Source organism: Coenobita brevimanus, chromosome 105 (assembly GCF_032717465.1).
Source record: "Coenobita brevimanus isolate Jiangsu-jjx chromosome 105, ASM3271746v2, whole genome shotgun sequence".
NCBI lineage: Eukaryota > Metazoa > Arthropoda > Malacostraca > Decapoda > Coenobitidae > Coenobita > Coenobita brevimanus.
The window spans coordinates 514,275-535,548 of record NC_137058.1 but is presented as its reverse complement, the minus strand read 5'-3'; the positions used below and the strand labels follow the sequence as shown (position 1 = coordinate 535,548).

At 44.7% G+C, this 21,274-nt stretch overlaps 2 protein-coding genes across 2 annotated transcripts in view; both read right to left on the bottom strand.

Annotated features, from left to right (window-relative positions):
* Positions 1–15,520, bottom strand: part of LOC145416319 (uncharacterized) — a 28,004-nt gene extending 12,484 nt beyond the window's left edge. Inside the window, exon 1 of the mRNA XM_080285318.1 lies at positions 15,461–15,520. Coding sequence (XP_080141444.1) covers positions 15,461–15,520 — 60 coding nt within the window. The remainder of the gene's footprint in view (positions 1–15,460) is intronic.
* A 488-nt stretch (positions 15,521–16,008) lies between these two features.
* Positions 16,009–20,382, bottom strand: LOC145416318 (uncharacterized). The gene is made up of 2 exons (XM_080285317.1): positions 20,334–20,382; positions 16,009–16,629 (listed from the first exon to the last, which is right to left on the bottom strand). Exons 1-2 carry the CDS (start codon positions 20,343–20,345, stop codon positions 16,009–16,011), a joined length of 633 nt encoding a protein of 210 aa, XP_080141443.1. The 5' UTR covers positions 20,346–20,382.
* Positions 20,383–21,274: the final 892 nt, after the last annotated feature.

The following is a 21,274-nucleotide window of genomic DNA, read 5'->3' as shown; positions in this document are numbered from 1 at the left end:
GGCACAATTCTCTTAAACCCTTCATTCCACTCTCTCCACTACCATTTACATTCCTCCCTACACCTCACCAACATATCCTACCTTCCCCATTCTTCAGTCTCTTCACAGCGTTCTTCAGGTCTACCAGGGTCGCATTCCTTGCCACCAACTTCCTTCTTTGTACACCAACACAGATCCAGCTGTTCTTAATGTTGATCTGCACTCATCATTCCCTTTCGTCTTTATTTTTATTTTTTATTTATGTGTCCGTTTTACCTTCCCTTTATTGGTATTCTCTCCTTTTTATCTCAGTCCCTTACATTCACACCTTTTCCATGTCTGTCTGCCTGTTTTTCTTCTTGCTTTTGGTTGTATAATTCCACCTTTTTTTTTTTTTAATCTCTTACATGCACACTTTAACACATGTATTCTTACGTTGTCACGTCTCTTTCCAAAATAGTTGCTCTTCATTCATATAGCGCAGGTAAAATCATGTAGAGTCCAGTTTCTCAATCAGTGGGTAGGGACGCCTTCACCTGGTAGCACCGATGTGGCTGGGTGAATCCGTTGCCCTGCTATGCAAATGTCCTTCAGTTCCCTCCCTATCCCCCAAAAGGAGGATGGTGGACTGCTGCAGAAGGACAACTGTAGCCTGCAGCCCACATGGTTCAAGTTTCAGATGAGCCTGGTGTTGCATCTGCTACTACTACTATTACTACTACTACTACTACCACTACTAATGCTACTGCTACTACTACTACAACTACCACTACTCAGGCAGTGAACGCTTATTCTGTATATGGTTACTTTTTTTTTTTTTTATAATGGAACACCTTGCCAAGTAGTTTCTTAACCTGGTGTCCGGTATCACTTCTTTGGCTTCCTTAGTCTTAACCCCCTCAAAGAAGGTAAATAAATAAATAAATAAATAAATGAATGAATAAAAAGCAGAGTCACACGCGGAAGGAGGAACCGTGATTCTGGGGGCTTGAATGTCAGTTTGTGTAGGAGTCTTTGGTCTGTTTCGCTGGGTAGCCTACGATGGTGCTAGTCCTCCTTTGAGTGCTTTCCCTTTCCTAATTGTTTTCCGGATCCTACCTCACCCGTATCTTAAAGAGGAAAAAAAGATGATGATGATGATGATGATGGACTGAACAAAGTGACATCAGTGCGTTTTGTTTGCTTGAGATACTGTGTGATGGAGATTAATGCTACTGATGATGATGATGATGATGATGATGATGGTGGTGGTGGTGATAATGATGGACTGAAGAAAATGACGTCAGTGTGTTTTGTGTGACTGAAATATTGTGTGATACAAATTAATGAGGTGGAGGAGGGGTGGGGGCGAGGGAGGGGGAGGCCAAGGATGAGGTGGAGAGATGGAGTAGAGAGGTATAGGACAGAGGGGGTGTGTGGACTGGGAGCAGGGTAGTGAAATGGCGGGAGACAAGGCGACATGGAGGCGATTTGTTTGTGGCCACCCCTTATGGATTTAAGGCGTCTGGGAATAGATAGATTGATAGATTTTTCGCTTATGTGCAGGCTGTGATGTTTAAGATACCTTTACACTCTCAGGCTTCTCAACTGAATAATATTTTCTAATATTAATTGGAATAAAATATTAGAACAGTCCCGACCATGAAGGGGATTCATGGCACCCAGTTTTATCAGTTATTATTTTTTATATGCAAAGAAGAAGGAACCAAAGGCTGAATACAATAATCTGGCATTAGTTAGCCCCTTTGCTTCTTCTGCCTCTCTTTCACCAGTCGATATATAAACGTTTGAATATATCGTAGTGGACTGACATGCATACTTTCTCCATCTATGGTTGATTGCCTTCCTTTGTCCACTGTCTCTCATTTAAGTATATATGTGGAACCAGCTATGAAAGACAGGAGAGGCGCATTTAAGTATATATGTGGAACCAGCTATGAAAGACAGGAGAGGCGTACGGACCCTACTGTTTCATTGTACCTACGTAAAAAGTGGAAATGTTATGGACAGGTGTTAAGAAGAGCATATGATAAAAAGTTGAAAATTATTGTGAGCCGGATAATATGTTAAGTGGAGCCAGATTGAACCCGTAAGCCGGGGGTTCCCCACGACAACAATAAAACCCGCTGTCCAGTTATGAGAAATAGTCACTGCCAACGCAAAACCAGCACACTTCATGCACACGGGTTGCTAACTTCACGCCAACTCAAAACCACCACACGTCATGCACACAGATTGCTAACTTCACTGCCAACACAAAACCAGCACGCGTTATACACACGGGTTGCTAACTTCACGCCAACTCAAAACCACCACACGTCATGCACACAGATTGCTAACTCCTTCAGGACATTGACGTCTTTTACTGTTTTTCTCTTTCCCTCCAGACTATGATATTTAACTTAATGGCAATCTTCTGCAGTGTAGTGGTTAGCAACAGCCTTCACTAATCCCTCCTGCACGATATTTATTTTTACTCCCGTCGCTGAGTGTACATTGGCTGTAAAAAATATCGGTGCGCAATCTTGTAGATTATGACGCACGGATCGAAGAACACCGCTCGCTGGTGCAGTGGTAACGTTCCCGCTTGCCAACTGGTGGACGGGAGTTCGCGCCTCGCTCAGGTTGCGAAAAGTTTCACTGACGAAGTGGGTGGTTACTGTCCCCCTTGAGCAAGGGGACGGGTGTGTGTGTGTGTGTGTGAAGGTCACAGCCTTACCCTTAGATCGGACTATATGAGCTCTCAGCTCCCTTCCGGGAGGGTTAAAAGCTGACGATCACGACCATCAAGTGATCCTGACCGACCCGGTGAATTACCTGGGTATTTGATTCTGTCCTCGCACACGTCGGCTGGCCAGATGGTAAGCGATTGTCGTATAAGCGCTCATGCCTGGAATGTCACACTGCCATATTGCAGAACTTCCACCTATCAGAAGTCTTTTATTCCCCGAACTGCATCTCTTTGGAACTCGCTTCCCCAGAGTTGTTTCCCTCCAAACTTCAACCCACAGCTGTTCAAGTCCAACTGTAACAGATTTTTTATGAATGGAGGACGCCAGCAATTTCGTGTATGTATTATTATTATTATTATTATTTTTTATTCATTTGTTATTCCTTCCTCCGTTCTGTTATAAAAAAAAAAAAAAGCTACAACCCGCTACTATCAGTGTGTCTTTAACCCCTACTGGACGACGCTGAATTAAGTTCTGGATTATTCCTTGTATCGTCAAAGGATTTTATTGATATTACAGTAGCCGACACCTCCGGAAATAGTTAAAAAAACAAAAGAAGAAAGGAAAAGAAGGGGAAAAAAAAGGGAAAATGTGATTTGTGAAGGTTTGTCTAAAAAAAATATGTTGTGTGTTCTTGTCTTGAGAGATTTATGTATAACTGGAAAAAAAACACGTATTCTCGTCATGGAAAGCTTCGTAGCACCTCTTCCTTACCGACTTATTTCATAGTAAAGCTTTACACTCCCTTGTACCACATTAATTTCCTTGTAATAACGATACATCAGTCGCTTACAAGAGGATATTTGGATGTAACACTCAGAATAAATCACTGAGAGATAGATGTTACAGGAAGTCCAAGAAAAATGATCCTAAAAAGCAGTGTAGGGTTTATGGGTTTATGTGACGTGATATTTGTGGATGACAGGAAGACACTGAAGGAGAATTAGTTAACAGTTGTATCTGTTATCATTTTCATGCCCGTTTAGGTTGTGTTAGTTTGATCTCATTTGTATTTTAAGCAGTTGATTGTGGTTTACTGAGCCCCTAGTAGTAGTAGTAGTAGTGGTGGTGGTGGTGGTGGTGGTGGTAATGGTAGTGGTGGTAATAATAGTAGTAGTAGTAGTAGCAGTAGTAGTAGTAGTAGCAGTAATAGTAGTTGTAACTCCAGGCTCATTTAAACGTAATTCTTATGGACTACGAATCGAAAACTGGGATTCTTCTGCGGTCCACATTATTTTTCCAGGATTGGGGGGAGACTATGGAATATCTATATAACCCGGCTCCTTCCCCGCCCAGCCATATCGGTGCCACCACGTGAAGGCGCCCTCCCCAATTGAGAAGAGATGTAAATGAACGCTAGATCGATCCTCGCCATCTCTAAAAGTCTCCCCTATGCTGAATAAAGAAAACGGAGAGGAATAACAAGCCATATTTTCACGGGTATATGAGACCGTAGTACCGTTCCCTTAGCGATTTATTTTGCATTACCACACCTTAATGTTCTGTAGTGTGGTATTTATTTTTTTACTAATATTGATATAGTTTGCATCAGTTACCTATTAAAACATACAAATTTGTAAAAGGTAAAATAAATCGCTGAGGAATAGGTGTAAAGAAATGACCAAAGACAGTGAGAAAACACCCCAATTTTTATTATAAACTAGATTACATGTATTGAATCAAGCATTGTTGAGTTAATAAGGCTTGGAATTGTACACACACACACACACACATACTGGAATTTCGTTGAGAATACGGAGATACAGTTAGGTAATAATGTGTAATTGAGGTTAAGTAAGTTATGGCCAGGTGATAAGTACCCCTCCCTCCTCTTTCCCCCTCCCCCTTATCCTTAGTCCCCATTCCCCTCCCCTCCCCTTCCCTCCCCTCCCCTCCCCTTCCATATTCTTCCCTCCCCTACTCCTGTCCCCTCCACTACCCCCTCCCTCCATTACCCCTTATCTCTCTTCCTCTCCCACCCCACTATTCCCTCCCCCTACCTCCCCATACCCCTTCCTAGCTCCCTCCCCTGCTCCACCACCCCCCTAAATCACCCCTTATCCCCCTCCATAAACCCCCTCCTTTATCTTACCTCCTCACTCCCACCCTTCGTCTCCCTCCTCCCTCCCAGTAACCCCTCCTCTTTGCCACCCTCCCCTACTCTTTCTCCCCTTACTCTCCCTCTCCCACCCCCTTCCCTTCCCCCCCTCCCTTCCCTTCCCTTCCCCAGCTCCCCACCCCCAATCCCTGTCCCTTGGTTCCATATTTACAAACTTTCTCAAGCTTAACCCTTCGCTACAGTGGCGTCTTTTCACTTCATACTTCCTACCGCCAGACGATTTTATTCAGCATGGGAGACTTTTTCAAACTGTAGGGGTTAGATACAGCCTTCATTATCCCTTCACTGCAAAATATCGACCCTAAATCGTCTAAGAGGTAGAGACAATCCAGACGATTTTATTCAGCATAGGAGGGACATTTCTAGGTATGGGTGTTCGATACGGCCTTCACTCCCTCTCTGCACTACGTAATGTCTGTCTCAGGTCGAATTAAATCGTCTTTAAGAACACAAAAAACTAAAAGAAATCTCACTGGATAAATGGGATTAATTTGTGCATCAGATTTTGTGCTTATTATTCTTTTCCTCCCCTCATGTAGCTTTGCAAAAATTAATGTGAGTATATTCTATCTATCTATCTATTGCCAGACGCCTTAATCCCGTAAGGGGTGGCCACAAACATATCGCCTCCATGTCGCCCTCTCCCATGCCATTCCATTGGACGCAAATTGTGTATATGTGCGTTCGTTTTTCTTTTGTTTTCATTCAGTGCATATCAGTCTTCTCGGAGTCAAAACTGAATATGGAACTGAATGAATAGGTAAAAAAACAACAAGAAAAATGAAAAGGAAAACTGCATCTCTTTCCTGCCAATTTGTTGCCATTTACAATTGAATGAAATCGTCTTGTGTTAGCTGGATGAGAATGCTAGAACTGTTCTGAGCATTGGAGAGTTAAGATCCTTGATTAATGCAACTCCTTAATCCCTCCCTCTCTCCCTCCCTCCTTCCAATTCCCTCTTCCCATCACCTCAACTCCCTGCCTCCCTCTCTCCCTCACGTCTATCCTCTCCCCCTCCTCACCCCATCTCCCTTGTTCTCCCCTCCCCCATCCCCCCACCCTTGCCACCTATTCCCACCTTCATCATTCCTCCATCCACTTCCCTATCCCCCAACTCATTCCCTCCATCCATGACTCCATATCGTCCCTCCTCATTCCTCCACCTGTCCCCGTTCCCCTTCTCATTCCTCCACCTGTCCCCGTTCCCCTTCTCATTCCTCCACCCTATCCCCCTGTCCCTCCTTATTCCTCCACCCTATCCCCCTCCCCCTTCTCATTCCTCCACCCTATCCCCCTCTCCCTTCTCATTCCTCCACCCTATCCATCTGTCACCTTTATCTCTCTTCACCCCCTCCTCCTTCATCCCCCCTCTTTACCCCACCGTCTCCTGTCACCTTCCCCCATCTCAATTCCTTGCCCAGCCGACCCTCAGCCAAGGTCGACTTGTCCAAGTTTTTGTCGGGCGTGTGTGGTCAAAAAACCTGAGTGGCCCGCTACAATGTCCCACACCCCACACCCCACACCCCACGCCACATCAGACTAAACCAAATCACCCCACACCACACCACACTACACCAAACCATAGCACACCACACCATACCACATCCTATCAAACCATCCTCCACCCCTCACCTGCTGCACACCACTCCACATCACACGACACCCATAGGCCTAGCAACACAACTCTGCCTGATTTCAACATACTCCAGTCATTAAACACACACACACACACACACACACACACACACACACACACGCACACACACACACACACACACACACACACACACACACACACACACACACACGCACGCACGCACGCACGCACGCACGCACACACACACACACACACACACACACACACACACACACACACACACACACCGCTCGCTGGTGCAGTGGTAACGTTCTCGCTTGCCAACTGGTGGACGGGAGTTCGCGCCTCGCTCGGGTTGCGAAAAGTTTCACTGACGAAGTGGGTGGTTACTGTCCCCCTTGAGCAAGGGGACGGGTGTGTGCGTGTGTGAAGGTCACAGCCTTGCCCTTAGATCGGACTATATGAGCTCTCAGCTCCCTTCCGGGAGGGTAAAAGCTGACGATCACGACCATCAAGTGATCCTGACCGACCCGGTGAATTACACACACACACACACACACACACACACACACACACACACTGAGTAAGATGGTGTGTGTTAGAGTGGGAAAATCTTTTGTTTGTAATTGTTCTTTGAGCTGCATTCAAAGCCTGAGACAAGAGGTAGTTGAGATTATTTTGTGGGGTCCCGCGTGTTACACTGGAATATATACTGATTTTACTTGCTTGCTTATTTTTCAGAGGCTGCTTGTATTACTTGTTGAGTTTCTGGGGTGAGAGAGTAAGAATAATACCCACTTATTCCCTGCGTGTTATGTATGGCGATGAAAATGGATAAGCCCGTTTAGGTATCCTCTATATTCGGTGGTAGCACCCTAGTAACTCCAGCAACACAGACAGCAGAAAACTAGAGATGGATTACTTCTCATGATCTGAAAAACCTGGCGCAGTTCTTGCCTTACCCTCAACTCTTCCACCAAGTTTGGTCTAAATCGGATAAAACTGTGTAAGCTAACCTTCCTTGGCCAAACTTCAACCTAGCCATTTGACGGTGACTTTTGACTTTGTATTCTCTAAAACCTTCTATCAGTCCAGCACTTCCCCAGACTCCCTGCTTGTCGTAAGAGGAGACGAAATGAGGCCTTTTTGTCTCCAGTCTTTCTCACCTTACTGTCCTCCTCTGCCCTTCCGTCTTGCCTCTCTCCTTGATATTTCCGTGTGTCTTCCGACCTTATTTTTTTCTTCCTCTGCCTCTACGGTGTTATATTATGGCTTGGTGCTAATTCCTCATTTTTCCTTCCTTCCGTCGATCAGCCCCCTAGGGTCCCTGTACTAATTTGTTCTCTCTTTCTCTCTCTCTCTCTCTCTCTCACACACACACACACACACACACACACACACACACACACACACACACACACACACACACACCACCCTTTTTTGCATCGTGAGCGCTGATGTACCCTTATATCTCAGTCAAGGTAATTTCGGTGTGTGAATGTATGGCAGAGATGAATGATGCTAAGGGATACTAAAGATGTGACTGTTATTACGAATATGGTGAAAAATACAGAATAAATCGCTACGAAAGAGGTATTACGAAGTCTAAATCAAGAACAAAAATATCCCAGTCAAAATAATTTCGATATGTGAATGTATTGTATTGTTGAGGACGATGATGCTCGATGCTAGTAGTAGTAGTAGCAGTAGTAGTAGTAGTAGTAGTAGTAATAGCAGTAGTAAACGAGAACCCCGTGGACTGCTGGCTGAAATTGCCCATCTTCGGCAGTCCACCATCCACCTTTCGGGGTTAGGGAGGGAGTTGAGGGACGTGCAGCCGGGCAGAGAAACCACGCGGTTACATCAGTACCACCACGTGAAGGCGTCCCTCTCCAGCACTACGGGGTACAAATGAAGGTGGGGCCGAGCAGGATAGTCTGGTCAAGGCTGCCTGGCTGGAAGATGGGAATTAGAGCTTTTAGTCAATGGCGTTTTTTCTTTCCTTCCTTTTTCTTTTTTGAATTACTACAAGACCTTACTCAGGTTTGGAGAGACTTTACGAGCTGAAGGCATTAGATAATCATTAACCCCTTCTGTACAGGGCGTCTCCCTTAACTCCTCCTCTCCAGTAACTTATTTTTATCCCTTGCTTCTTTCAGACCAACTTACTGAGCGTACGTGAGACTTATTCTTTGAGAAGGGGTAAATGAAATCTGTACTTAACCTCTCCACAGCTGAATAAAATCGTCTGGTGATAGCAAGAGGGAAAAAGTCATCACAGTAACGGGGTAAAGTTCCACAAAGTTGTCTGGCAGTAACTGGAAAAAGGAAATAAATAAATCGCTGAGCTGGAGGGGTTAAGGAGTGGGAGAACAGGAGTGTGGTGGTAGAACTGGATGGTCAAGAAGCGGTAGAACAAGGATGGTCAAGGACAGGTAGACGTGGGTGGTTAAAGAGTGGTTGGATATGGGTGGTTAAAGAGTGGTTGGATATGGGTGGTACAATAGATTAAAGGACCTGTCTGCTGTTCTAAAGGCCGCGTGTTCGATCCCAGGCTTTAACAAGGAACAGTTGGATGCCTTAATAAAACCCCCGTTGGTACTATCACGCCACTCCTGAATGAGGCGACACTAGAACGCATTAAATACCAACAGTGGGCTTTAGTGCTGAAGTGGGGGCATGTGAAGTTCGTGTGGTACGTAGGAGCACTGCTAGGCCTCAGTGAAGTGTATGCTCAGAGTTGGTTACAAAAAAAAGAAAAAAAAAAGATGCATTTGATCCACCTGTTTATTCGACCACCAACCCACACCCACCGTTGCAATCCATCCATCACCCAACACGTAGAACAAGACTGATGAAGGCATAGTAGAAGAGGGTATGCTGTAGTTCTTTTACCTTCCTTGACAAGATCTTCGTCCTTTGGCAGCTTATTTCACGTAGCTCAGGGACAGAAAGAGACAGTGCTTCGGGTCTACATCTTTCCATAGTTATTCTTCCTGAGTAGCATCATATTCTGTAGAACTGAATGGAACATGGGAAGGACTGTAGATGTTTGTATGGGCGAGGAGGACAAGGGCAAAGGGATGGGGGCTTTTTGTACTTCAGAGGTGGGGCGAGGTGGGGCGGGGCAAGGTAAGGCGGAGCAGGGTAAGGCGAGGCAGGGTAAGGCGAGGAAGGGTGAGGCGGGGTAGGGGGAGGCGGGGCAGGGTAAGGAGGGGTAAGGTGAGGTGGAGCAAGGTAAGGCGGGGCAGGGTAAGGCGGGGTAGGGTGAGATGGGGCAGGGTAAGGCGGGGCATATTGAGGCGGGGCAAGTGAGGAGAGGAAGAACAAGGCAGAAATCATAAAGGGTTGGGAGGACGGGGCATTTGAGTGAGATTTAGGCAGACATGGGTAAATGGGAGAGGGTAGGGTGTGGCAGGGTAGGAAAGGATAGGACAGGGTAGGATGGGGCATGGTAGGTTTAGGGAGAGACTAACAGGGTCGGAGCCAAGATGAGACAGGAAAGTGGGACAGTAGGGTGATACTTAAGAAGGCAGGGTAAGCTTTGGCATGACAGGGGAGCGTAGAGTAGGGCAGGAAGGTAGGAAAAGCAGCGTGGAACAGGGTAGAGTCAGAGAGAGAGAGGATAAACTGCGTTGAATCCATGAGTAGAGGGCAGGGTGTGGAGTGAAATTTGGGAATGCATGACAAGGCTGAGTAAGGCAGGGTAGGGTGTGGCAGGGTAGGAAAGGTGAAGACTAGACAGGGTGAGACGTGGTAGTGTGGAAGAAGGAAGAACCGAGAAGAAAATAAGTTTGTATTAAAAGGGTGAGATATAGGGAGGTAGAGTAAGGCTGGATAGAGTAGGGTAGGGTGGAGCAGGATAGGCCCGGTGATGGAAGGGCAGGGTGTGACAGGGTGAGGCGTGAGAAGAGTATAGGATTGGTTTAAGAGGGTGAGATTTACGAAGGATGGCTTGGGTTGGATAGGGCAGGGCAGGGCAGCGTAGAGTGGAGCAGGACAGGTTAAGGAGGAACAAGGTAGAACAGGAAAAGGTGAGACAAGGCAGGGCAGGATGGGACAAGGCGGGACAGTGGGGGCAGGGTTGTTCTGAGCTGGACAAGGGCAAGGCAGGGTGAAGCAAGACAGGGCAGGACAGTGTTGGGCGGGGCAGGGTGGGACCAGAGGGAGACAGTAGATGGTGAAGGGCAGATGTTGAGGTAGCAGGCGGCCTTGGAACTCCACTCAGTCCGAACCCAGAAGGAAAGAACGAAAATGGAATAGATGTTTTATGCTGAGGTTTTGTTATTTTCCTTAGTAACAACTCTTGCTTTTTGTATGGTGTGTGTGTGTGTGTGTGTGTGTGTGTGTGTGTGTGTGTGTGTGTGTGTGTGTGTGTGTGTGTGTGTGTGTGTGTGTGTGTGTGTGTGTGTGTGTGTGTGTGTGTTTGTGTGTGTGTGTGTGTCTTGCTCTCTGTCTGTCTGTCTCTGTCTCTCTGTCTGTCTGTCTGTCTGTCTGTCTCTGTCTGTCTCTCTCTCTCTCTCTCTTGGAAATTCCTGGGCATAACCATTAAATCGAGAAGGATAAGTCTGAAACAGGAATGTGTGACGTCTCCTTGACTGATGAAGAAATTAAGGTCATGAAGAAGGTGGATATGAAGGTTCGTATTCCCGTCGGTTAAGGAAGCTCCCTAACACTTTTTCCTAAGTGATTTACTTTGCTTATTGCACCTTACTGTCCTCTTGTGTGTGACATAAATCCTTCCACCATCGCCATAGTTTATATACATAACGTACAAAAGGATATTAACCAGCTATATCCAAAAGTAAGTCGCTAAGGAGGAGGTGTTAGGGAGCTTCTTTACCTGACGCAAATACGGGCCAAAGACTTTTTTTGAAACTGGAGAGAGACTGAGAAATTTGCTGTTTGTCTCTTACAGATTTTTTATGAATGGAGGACACTTGTAATTTGGTGTATGGATTTGTTTTTTTTAAATCTGTTATGCCTTCCTCTGTTTTATCTCTTGTAAAAAAAAATATATATATATATTAGTCATCTGCTTGGCAATACGGACGAAGGAAGTTTACTGAAAAATGGATGGCTAATTTGTACTATGAAGAATGCAGGGAAGAGTTTATGTGAAGTATTATGAGGGAATATAAATATCAGGAAAAGGTGTTTAGCAAAGATGGTAGGATCGTTTAGAAAGTGTGGAAGAGGATCTAGCAGGGTATTTAACAGGGTATCCCTGCTTGTCGTAAAAGGCGACTAAAAGGGTTGGCGGAGGGTTAGTGCCCCTCCCCGGAAAACAATTAACTAAAAAAACAAACAATAAGCCTCGGACAAGGACTGACCAAACGTTGACGACCAAGGACCGGACAAAGGACATTGCAATTGGAACGTGGAATGTAAGGGGAGCAAATGATGAGGTGAAAGAGAGAGAGATTGTCCAGGTGCTTGAGGATGCGAAAGTGGATGTATGTGGAATAACTGAAACAAAATGGAGAGGAGAAAGTGTGAGAGAATGGGAGTATGGATGGGGTATATGTGCAGGAGTAGGTGAGAATGAGAGGGCAAAGGAAGGAGTATGTATAGTTGTGAGTAAAAGATGGAAGAGGAGCATAAGACAGTATGGATCAATTGGATCAAGGATTGTGTGGGTAAAGTTGAAAGTTGGAATACAAATGTGGGCGATTGTGTGTGTGTATGCGCCAACGCAAGATCGTGCTAGAAGAGTGAGAGAAGAGTTCTGGACAAATGTAGAAGTGTGCATGGAAAAGTTTGGAAGGAATGATAGAGTGTTTTTGATTGGTGATATGAATGGTAAAGTTGGGAATGTGAAGGTGGATGGAATAGTTGGTGAGTGGGGTGTGCCTGCTGAGATAGATGAGAATGGGAATGCGTTAGTGGACATTTGTGCTGGGAGGGGGTTGGTGATAGCCAATACCCTCTTCAGGCATAAAATGATCCACAGGTATACATGGCGAGTGATGAGAAGGGTGGGTGGTGAATTGAGTGAAAGGAAGGCAATGATTGATTATGTGTGTGTGGATGAAAGGATGCGAAGATGTATATTGGATGCAAGAGTTTATAGAGGTTGGGGGAGTGGACTTTCTGACCACTACTTGGTGGTGGCCAGAGTTAAAGTTCAAGTAAGATGGAGGAATAGAAGAAGGGAAGGACGAGAGGAAGGAGTAGTTGCAAGGAGAGTGGAAAGGTTACAAGAGGATGAGAAAAAGGCAGAGTATAAGAGAGAAGTGGAGGAACGACTGGGCAAATATGAGTTGGAGCAGATGGGAGATGTGGAAGGTGTGTGTAAGATATTTACAGAAGAAATATGTGCAGCATGTGATGTGGTGTGTGGAAGGAAGAGAAGACGGAGGGGGGTGCAAGGAACAGCGTGGTGGACTGAAGAGGTGAAACGGGCTGTGGCACAAAAGAAGAAAGCATACAATGAATGGATGAGATATAGGGGCGTGGAAGAAGTTGAGAGGCGGAAGAGAGAGTTATATGTAGAAAGAAAGAGAGAGGTGAAAAGATTAGTAAGAGAGAGTAAGAAGAGAGTGGATGAGGAATTTGGAAGGAATTTGAGTGTAAAGTGGAGGGACTGTAAGAAAATGTTCTGGAAAGAGGTGAAAAGAGTAAGACAGGGTGGAAGTGAAGTTAGCAGGGGAGTGAAAGATAAAAATGGTAGATTACTAGTGGAGAAGGGAGAAAAAGTGAGCAGATGGAGAGAACACTTTAAGGAATTGTTGAACGTGGAGGATGGAAGTAATGCGAGTATAAGTGGCTGGGGAATGGCTGGAAGAAGGAGGGAGGTGAGAAGACAGGAAGAAATCAGTAGGATAGAAGTTGTGGAAGCAATGAAGAAAGTTAAATCAGGGAAAGCCCCAGGAATTGATGGAGTGTGTGGTGAAATGCTGAAGCATGGGGGAGAGATAGTAGTAGAATGGATGTGGAAGATGTGCAGATTGGCCTGGGAGGAAGGTAGAGTCCCGGAGGATTGGAAGTCAGGTATAATTATTCCCTTGTACAAAGGAAAAGGGGAAAAAGAAGTGTGTGGTAATCATAGGGGCATTTGTCTTCTTAGTATAATAGGAAAAGTATATGGTAGGATACTTATTGACAGAGTTAGAGAAAGAACAGAGAAATTAGTTGGAGAAGAACAGGGAGGCTTTAGGAAGGGAAGAGATTGTGTAGATCAGATATTCATTCTCAGATCTTTAGTGGAAAAGTTTCTAGAGGAGGGAAAGAAGTTGTATGCGGCTTTCATGGATTTGGAGAAAGCATATGACATGGTGGATAGACTAGGATTGTGGAAAGTGTTAAGAATATATGGAATAGATGGAAAGTTGTTGAATGCTGTGAAGAGTATGTACGATGGTGCGAAGGCTACAGTGCGTGTGGATGGTGAACTAAGTGAATTTTTCTCTTTGAAGGTTGGGTTGAAACAGGGATGTGTCATGTCTCCATGGTTGTTCAATCTGTACATGGATGGGGTAATAAAAGAGGTACAAGGTAGGGTAGTGGATGTTGGAGTGGCCCTGGTGAGAGAGAATAGTGTTTGGAAACTCCCTGTACTGTTGTTTGCAGATGATACCGTGTTGTTGAGTGAAGACGAAGGGGAGCTGCAAGGCTTGGTGGATGAGTTTGAGAGAGTGTGTAAGAAACGGAATCTAAAGGTGAATGTAGGGAAGAGTAAAGTGATGGTCTTTGAGAGAGGTGAAGTCAGTGAATGTACAGCGAGGTTGGATGGTGAGGAATTGGAAAATGTGAGTACGTTTAAGTACTTGGGTAGTGTGATGAGTAAGGATGGAGGTTTGGAGGGTGAAGTGCTTGAAAGGGTACAGCAGGGAAGAAAGTTTGCTGGTTCTTTGAAAGCAGTGATAAGAAACAGGGAAGTGAGCATGGAAGTGAAAAAGTTACTACATGACAGTATTGTGATACTAACTCTAACGTACGGAAGTGAAGCTTGGACGTTGTCGGAAGGACACAAGTCAAGAGTGAGAGCAGTGGAAATGAGTTATTTAAGAGGAGCCTGTGGAGTCACATGGAGAGACAGGCTGACAAATGAGGATATAAAGGAGCGTTGTGGTGTTGATGTGGATGTGATAGGAAGCGTTATGAGGAACACACTGAGGTGGTTTGGCCATGTGGAGAGGATGGAGGGTCAAAGACTGACGAAGAGAGTGTATGTGAGTGAGGTGGAGGGGGAAAGAGGGAGGGGGAGGCCGAGGATGAGATGGAGAGATGGGGTGGAGAGGTATATGAGAGAGGGGGGTGTGAGTTGGGAGCAGGGGAGTGAAATGGCTGGGGACAGGGCGACTTGGAGGCGATTTGTTTGTGGCCACCCCAAACGGGATTGAGGCGTCTGGCAATAGATAGATAGATATAGCAGGATATTTAGCAGGGTATTTAGCAGGGTATTTAGCAGGGTGTTTAGCAGGATATTTAGCAGGGTATTTAGTTGGGAATTTAACAGGATATTTAAAAAAGATAGTGGGTTCGATCAGAAGATGTGGGAGAGGATTTAGCAGGGTAGGAGAGTTAAGGACATGACGGAAGTGGTGATTATAAAACATGGATACGTAAATGAGGTGGTCCCTGCGTGGCAATATAATGGTGCCATGTATGGGAATGAGACGTGGAGAATGCTAGAAGGAAGCCAAAGCTGAAAGCAAATGAGATGGGTTACCTGAGGAACAGCCTACACTCTCAGTTATTTAGTGATTGAACATATGAACGAGTATGCCTCAATTTCATTTCGGGAACTCATGTCATTCCAAAGTCACTGTTCCATGATATTGTGGACAATGACAGCCGTATGGTTACCACTTCACAAACTGCTTCAAACACAGAAGTTGCAAAAACAAGAACTAAAACTCTTACAACATGATATTATATATTTGTAAGGCATATGGAGGATGATAATTGGGTGCAGAAAGTGAGAAGTGTTAACGTTAGGGGTAGGACTGCGAGAGGCAGACCGAAAAAGGCCTGGGAAGAGGTTATAGAGAGTGACCTCAGGGATAAGGCACTGAATAAAGAAGCTGCCTGAGATCGAGCAGCATCAAGAGCCACCATTAGGTTACCAAGGCCGGCAGCTGCAAGCATGTTGGAGCCTTTGTAAAAGAAACGATATTCAAATGCACCGTGTCATACTTGTCGATTTACAGTACTAATTAAGCTTTCAGTATAAAAAAAAGGAGGGGGGAGTTAGGAACACTCATATTTCATATAAATTTATTTACTCTAAATTATGCCAGTATATATTATATATACTGTATGTAAGAACCAAGACACTGATGACATCACTGAAGCATGATACTACATAAAAAGTAATACCCTGAGCTGACTAGTGTAGTTATTCAACAAGAATATCTAACAGTGGGTCACTGCTTCATTAACAACATGTGTGGAATTCTTTTCTGGTGATCGTCCTACATCATTTATGACATTTCCTTCCATAATTTACTTTGTACTGATGACAGTGATAAAATGTGTTTTGTATGCAGTCCGAACATCACGTGTCTTTGCTCTGGGTCGGGTCATGTGGTCGGGCAGGAGGCCGGTGCTGCGTGGCAATTCCAGGTCATCAGAGATCAGACCTTGGCCATGTCAGCGAATGCTTGTGCGTGGGCGGCCTTGACCTGAGCCACGGCAGGGGTATCCTCAGGCAGGTCTGAGGCGGCCACCTTGAAGCCCATGGCGGGAGCTGCAGCGTATTTCCTGACCTGAACATCGCCTTTGGGGTTGACGTAGGCGAAGCTGCCGGAGACGCGATCCAGGGAGTCCTTGACCTCCACACGGGTGTTGGGGCCGCCCCAGTGGCCGAAGGAGTACTGCTTGAATTCATCCTGGGCGTGGAACTGCCCGCCCACGAACGGCTCGCCCACGGAGGGCATTGGTGGCTCAGGGGCATTCAAGGGTTCAGGGGGCACCGCCACGACCACGGGACTGGCCACTGCTGCTGGGGCCTGGTATGCTGTCACCTGAACTGGAGTGGCCACCTGGACAGGAGCAGACACCTGGACGGGAGCAACCATCTGGACGGGAGCGACATACTTGATGGACTTCGGGATGGCAAGCCTGATGCCGGGCTCCTGGATCTTGGTGACTGGTGGCGTGAGGGAGTCAGCATGGACCACAGCGGCTCCGGTATAGGTGATGGGGTGCAGCAGGCTGGGGGCACCACAGCACATGGCCACACTGGCCAACAGTACCTGTAAATGACGCGAGGTTACAATCACATATAGTCATCAGCACCAGTATCCTAATAGCATTCATTATATTATTTAGGCTATAGACCTATCACGTATTGCATTATCATTGTCATAGTATTAATACAGAAAACTCTCTCAAATACTACTCATAAGGCCTATGCACCTTGTGATAACAGAGGTGTCGAAGAGAAGAACTTCTAAAACTGATAGAGCAATGGCAGAGCATAGTGTTTGTGAATGGTGATTTGAATGATAAAGGCCTTGTGAAAAATGATAATGAATGGCGACTGAATGGCATCTATCAGGAAAGATGTAGGGATGATTCAGTTATAGTTACTGTAAAGGCATGTAAATAACTTTGAACATGACATAGAAAGACTGAAGAGAATGGCGATAGAGCCCGATTGCATCTGTTGATGTGGAAAGGAGGATGCTTAGAGCTCAGAGGGGACGGTGTGGGAGATTGTCTTTTGTAGTAAGGAAGATGAAATTCTAAAGGAAGGTAAGAAAAGGGTCAGAAGGGTAAGTAGAATAAGCGTGCAATAATGATGAACCGAGACAGGAAGCCATTTGAGATCAATATGGGTAAAAGGTAATAGAGGAGTTTGGATAAGCGAAAATGGATTTGAATTATGTGGAGTGCTTAGAAAAGAAGGTTTTGTTTAGGAATGTTAAAGTTGTGCGTAGTAAGTAATGAAACAAAATGGTATGGACTGGAGGTAGAAAGGCCAGTGGAAGAAGAAGAAGAAGACGAAGGAGGAGGAGGAGAAGAAGAAGAAGATGAAATGATAGAGGATATATTGTACTAAGACTAAGAGGTGCTTAAAGAAATTAGTACAGAGATAAGTACAAGGCAAGACTAAACATGATATCGCCACAATGACTAATATCCACAGACAACTTGATACACCAGCCATTTGAATTTAGACGTGGCAGTTGGATTTTATATCGGTAAATGCAAAGTTCGCAACGTTGAGGGTAAAAAAGAAACCTTAACCACACTGTGAACGAGGATTTCTTCAGAGAGCACATACCTCCGCCAAGATCAACAACAAAAGGTATGATTTCCTGCTGCAGTTCCTTTCCTACCAGATGAATAAATTTACGATCTCACATAGTTAACTCTACGGTCTTAGTCTGCCCTGCTACACTACCTCAGAGAGCACATACCTCCACCAACACCACTAAATTTCAGCTTTTATTCCTGCGTTAGAATTCAGAGCCACCTCAAATTTAAATCAACTCTTCCTTGACCCACTCCGCGCCTATCCACCAACTTGTATTGAAATCCAATAACAACTTTTTGAGGTAACGTACGCAAACAGACAGACATGGGTGAATACACAAGCTGTTCCCAAATTCGCTGGCGGGGTTAATAACACTGAATCTAACAATGTATCAAGATGAGGGATTAGCAGTAAATACAAGTGATTTAATATGCAGTCGGTAATGTATAAAGGCAGTGAAGAAAGCTAACTTAGACCCGCATTTTTGCCGGTTAAGGAAGCTCCCTAATACCTCTTCCTAAGCGATTTATTTAGTTTATCACACCTTGCTAGCCTCATCTGTGCTATTTAAATAATTCTAAATCGCCATACTGCTCATAAATAACGTACAAAATAATATAAACCGGCCATATCCAAAAATAAGTCGGAAAGGAAGAGGTGTTAGGGAGCTTCATTAAGTGACGAGAAAACTAGCCGAGATGGAGACGGAGTATTCGGCCTAAAACACGATAATATGATCCTCACCTTATATAATCCCTTTGTACGTCGTCGCCTGGAGTTTTGTGTTCTTTTTGGTAATCGTAAAAAAAGAAGAAAAAAAAAAACGGTACATAGAGGAATGAATTAATCACACGAGAACATTGAGAAAGTTGAATATGTTTAAATCATCAAGTGTAGAGTGCAGGGGGATCTGATTTATTTATAGACAATTTTCAAGAGACATGAGAGGTATATGAGGGAGGGTGGGGGGGGTGAGTTGGGGGAAGGGTAGTCAAATGGTGGGTGACAGAGCGACTTGGAGGTGTGTTTTGTCTGCGGCCACCCTTTGCGGGATTAGGGCGTCGGGCTATAGATAGACAGATAGATAGATGATGGTATGGAGGTTAATATCCCTTTCAGTACCACGGCGTCACCATAATTTTTTTTCTAGATACCATTAGAGAATTATATTAAGTTTAAGGTATTGTCCATAATCAAAGGGTTAAAAATAATCTCTAGTTACTCATCCACTACAATTATATCTTTATTTATTCTGACTAACAATAGGTGACATTATTTTCATCTTTCATATTCATTCATTGCCAGACGCCATGTATCCCAAACGGGGTGGCCAAGGGCTTAGGGTTAATTGTTTTACAGGGAGGGGCACTAATCCTCCACCAACCCCACTTGACACGTAGGTAACATTATGATGTGTGGAAATTGTCTAAAGTAATAACTGGGATATATTCTTCACATCAGACGGATCTAAGGACACTAAAGGTACCCTAAAGGTTAAAAAAGTTACTGGCAAGCATGTCCAGTCCAAGGGAGCAATGAATTTCCTCCTCTAAATATATGGGACAAATGATCTAAGAATGAGGCAGACTGGGATTAAGTAAAACAAAAGAGAGTCACTTAAATGATCTCCGTTTTCTAATTCCCATCTAAACCCTTTCACAGCTTAAAAATATAAAAAAATTAATAAAGTGACCAGTTGTTGTCCTTTCATCCAGATCGCGGAAAATACAACAACGTTACTAAACTGTTACGTCTTTAATGTCACTTTCCCCCGTACAGATTAAGATAGTTTAGATTATAGATTTCCATTCATCCTGTCTGTGAATTTTCCATGACAGTTTATCTATACTGCTTGGTGGCCCTTCTCACTTTTTCCTGCCTGCTTCGTCTGGAGGGATTGGTGGGTGGGGGAGAGCCACTTGTTTTACTGTCTTTATTTTCCACTCTCAGAAAAGATAATGATACCATAATCACAGTCTTATCTATCAAAAAGCTTCGAAGAAAACGTAAGGCCGTTATTGTTTGTTTTCTTTTACAGGATGTGCCAGAGTGGACAGCTAGAGGAAGAAGAGGCCGAGGTAGGCCGAGATAAACCTGGTGGAGGACAATGAAAAGAGAAGCAGGAGAGGAGTGTTGATGGGACCTGAAGGAGATGGCAAGAGACAAATATTGGTGGAGAGAGTTCATCGAGGCCCTATGCATCCCGTGGGGTGCCACAAGAAATGATTGATTTTTAGACTGCTTCGTAAATAAGGTTCGTAAAATATTAAGGTAAACTCCTCTCAACATCTAATGCAATGTTGAAGATGGATGGAAAAAATGCGAAAATAAATGTGGATAGCCAAGAAAATATTAAGGATGAAAAAGAAGGAATTACTGAATGGGCCAAAGATATGGGTGAAACGTGTATTTAATATGAGTGAGAATTAAGTAAGAGTTCCAGAAAAGAGAGAAGTTGGTAAATAGTCAACGGGAACTTTGGGAGGGTAGTGTTAGTAGTAGTTTTAGTGTTGGTAGTAGTTTATTTATCTTGAGACAGAATTAAAAGCAGATGAGGTGAGAAAGATGCAGTGAATAAAATGAATGACCTGAATAAATTAAGCTAGATGAGTCCAATAAGGCATGTTTGGGGAAAAGTTACGACACGAATCGAGAAAGATGGATTCCAGACAGCAAAACACTTCCGCTGCTACTCACCAAGACCTTCATGACGGTGGTGGTGGTGGTGGTGGTGGTGGTGATAGTGGCGGTGGTGGTGAAGGAGGTAGGGAGAGTGATGACCGGCAGATGAGTTGGTGCATCTTATATACAGGAGCATCTTCGACCACACCCTACCCTCATCTCCTCACCTCTTCCTTCAGGGGTACCATCTTCCCGTCTTTCACTGTTCTTCACCTGTGTTCTCTTTTGTTTCGCCTGATCCGAATTGTCTCTGATAATGTTCATAGTTAATTCCAAGTGTTTTATCCTCTGTATTTAAGACAGGACTAAAATCATTTGGGTGGCTTTGCATATTTGTATTTATATATCACCACATTTTTCGTTGTGGTTCGAGTTTGGGTACGCTATTCAGATTCAAACCAAGAGATTGTGTTCAAATGGGGAAAATTATGGCAGACAAAGGCTTCCAAATCTGTGTTAAGTAACCCTTTCTTTAGTGAAGTATGTCTAGTATTTTATTTAGCTTAACAGGACACGGCTTTGAGAAAAAAATAGGAACAGTCAAAGAGTTCAGTTTGTGTGTGTGTGTGTGTGTGTGTGTGTGTGTGTGTGTGTGTGTGTGTGTGTGTATGTGTGTGTGTTAGCGTTCTCTTTTCTCGTTTAATTTTTGCCTCACCGTGTTTTTTTGCCACATTCACCTAGCAACATCCAAACACCTTTTAGTGGAAGGACACACCCAGTCTTGGCCGGGAAGCGTTCACCCCTTCACCGCGAGGACATCATCACACTGCGAGGACACCATCTCTACACCGCGAGGACACCATCTCTACACCGCGAGGACACCATCTCTACACCGCGAGGACATCATCTCTACACCGCGAGGACACCATCTCTACACCGCGAGGACATCATCTCTACACCGCGAGGACACCATCTCTACACCGCGAGGACACCATCTCTGCACCGCAGGGACATCA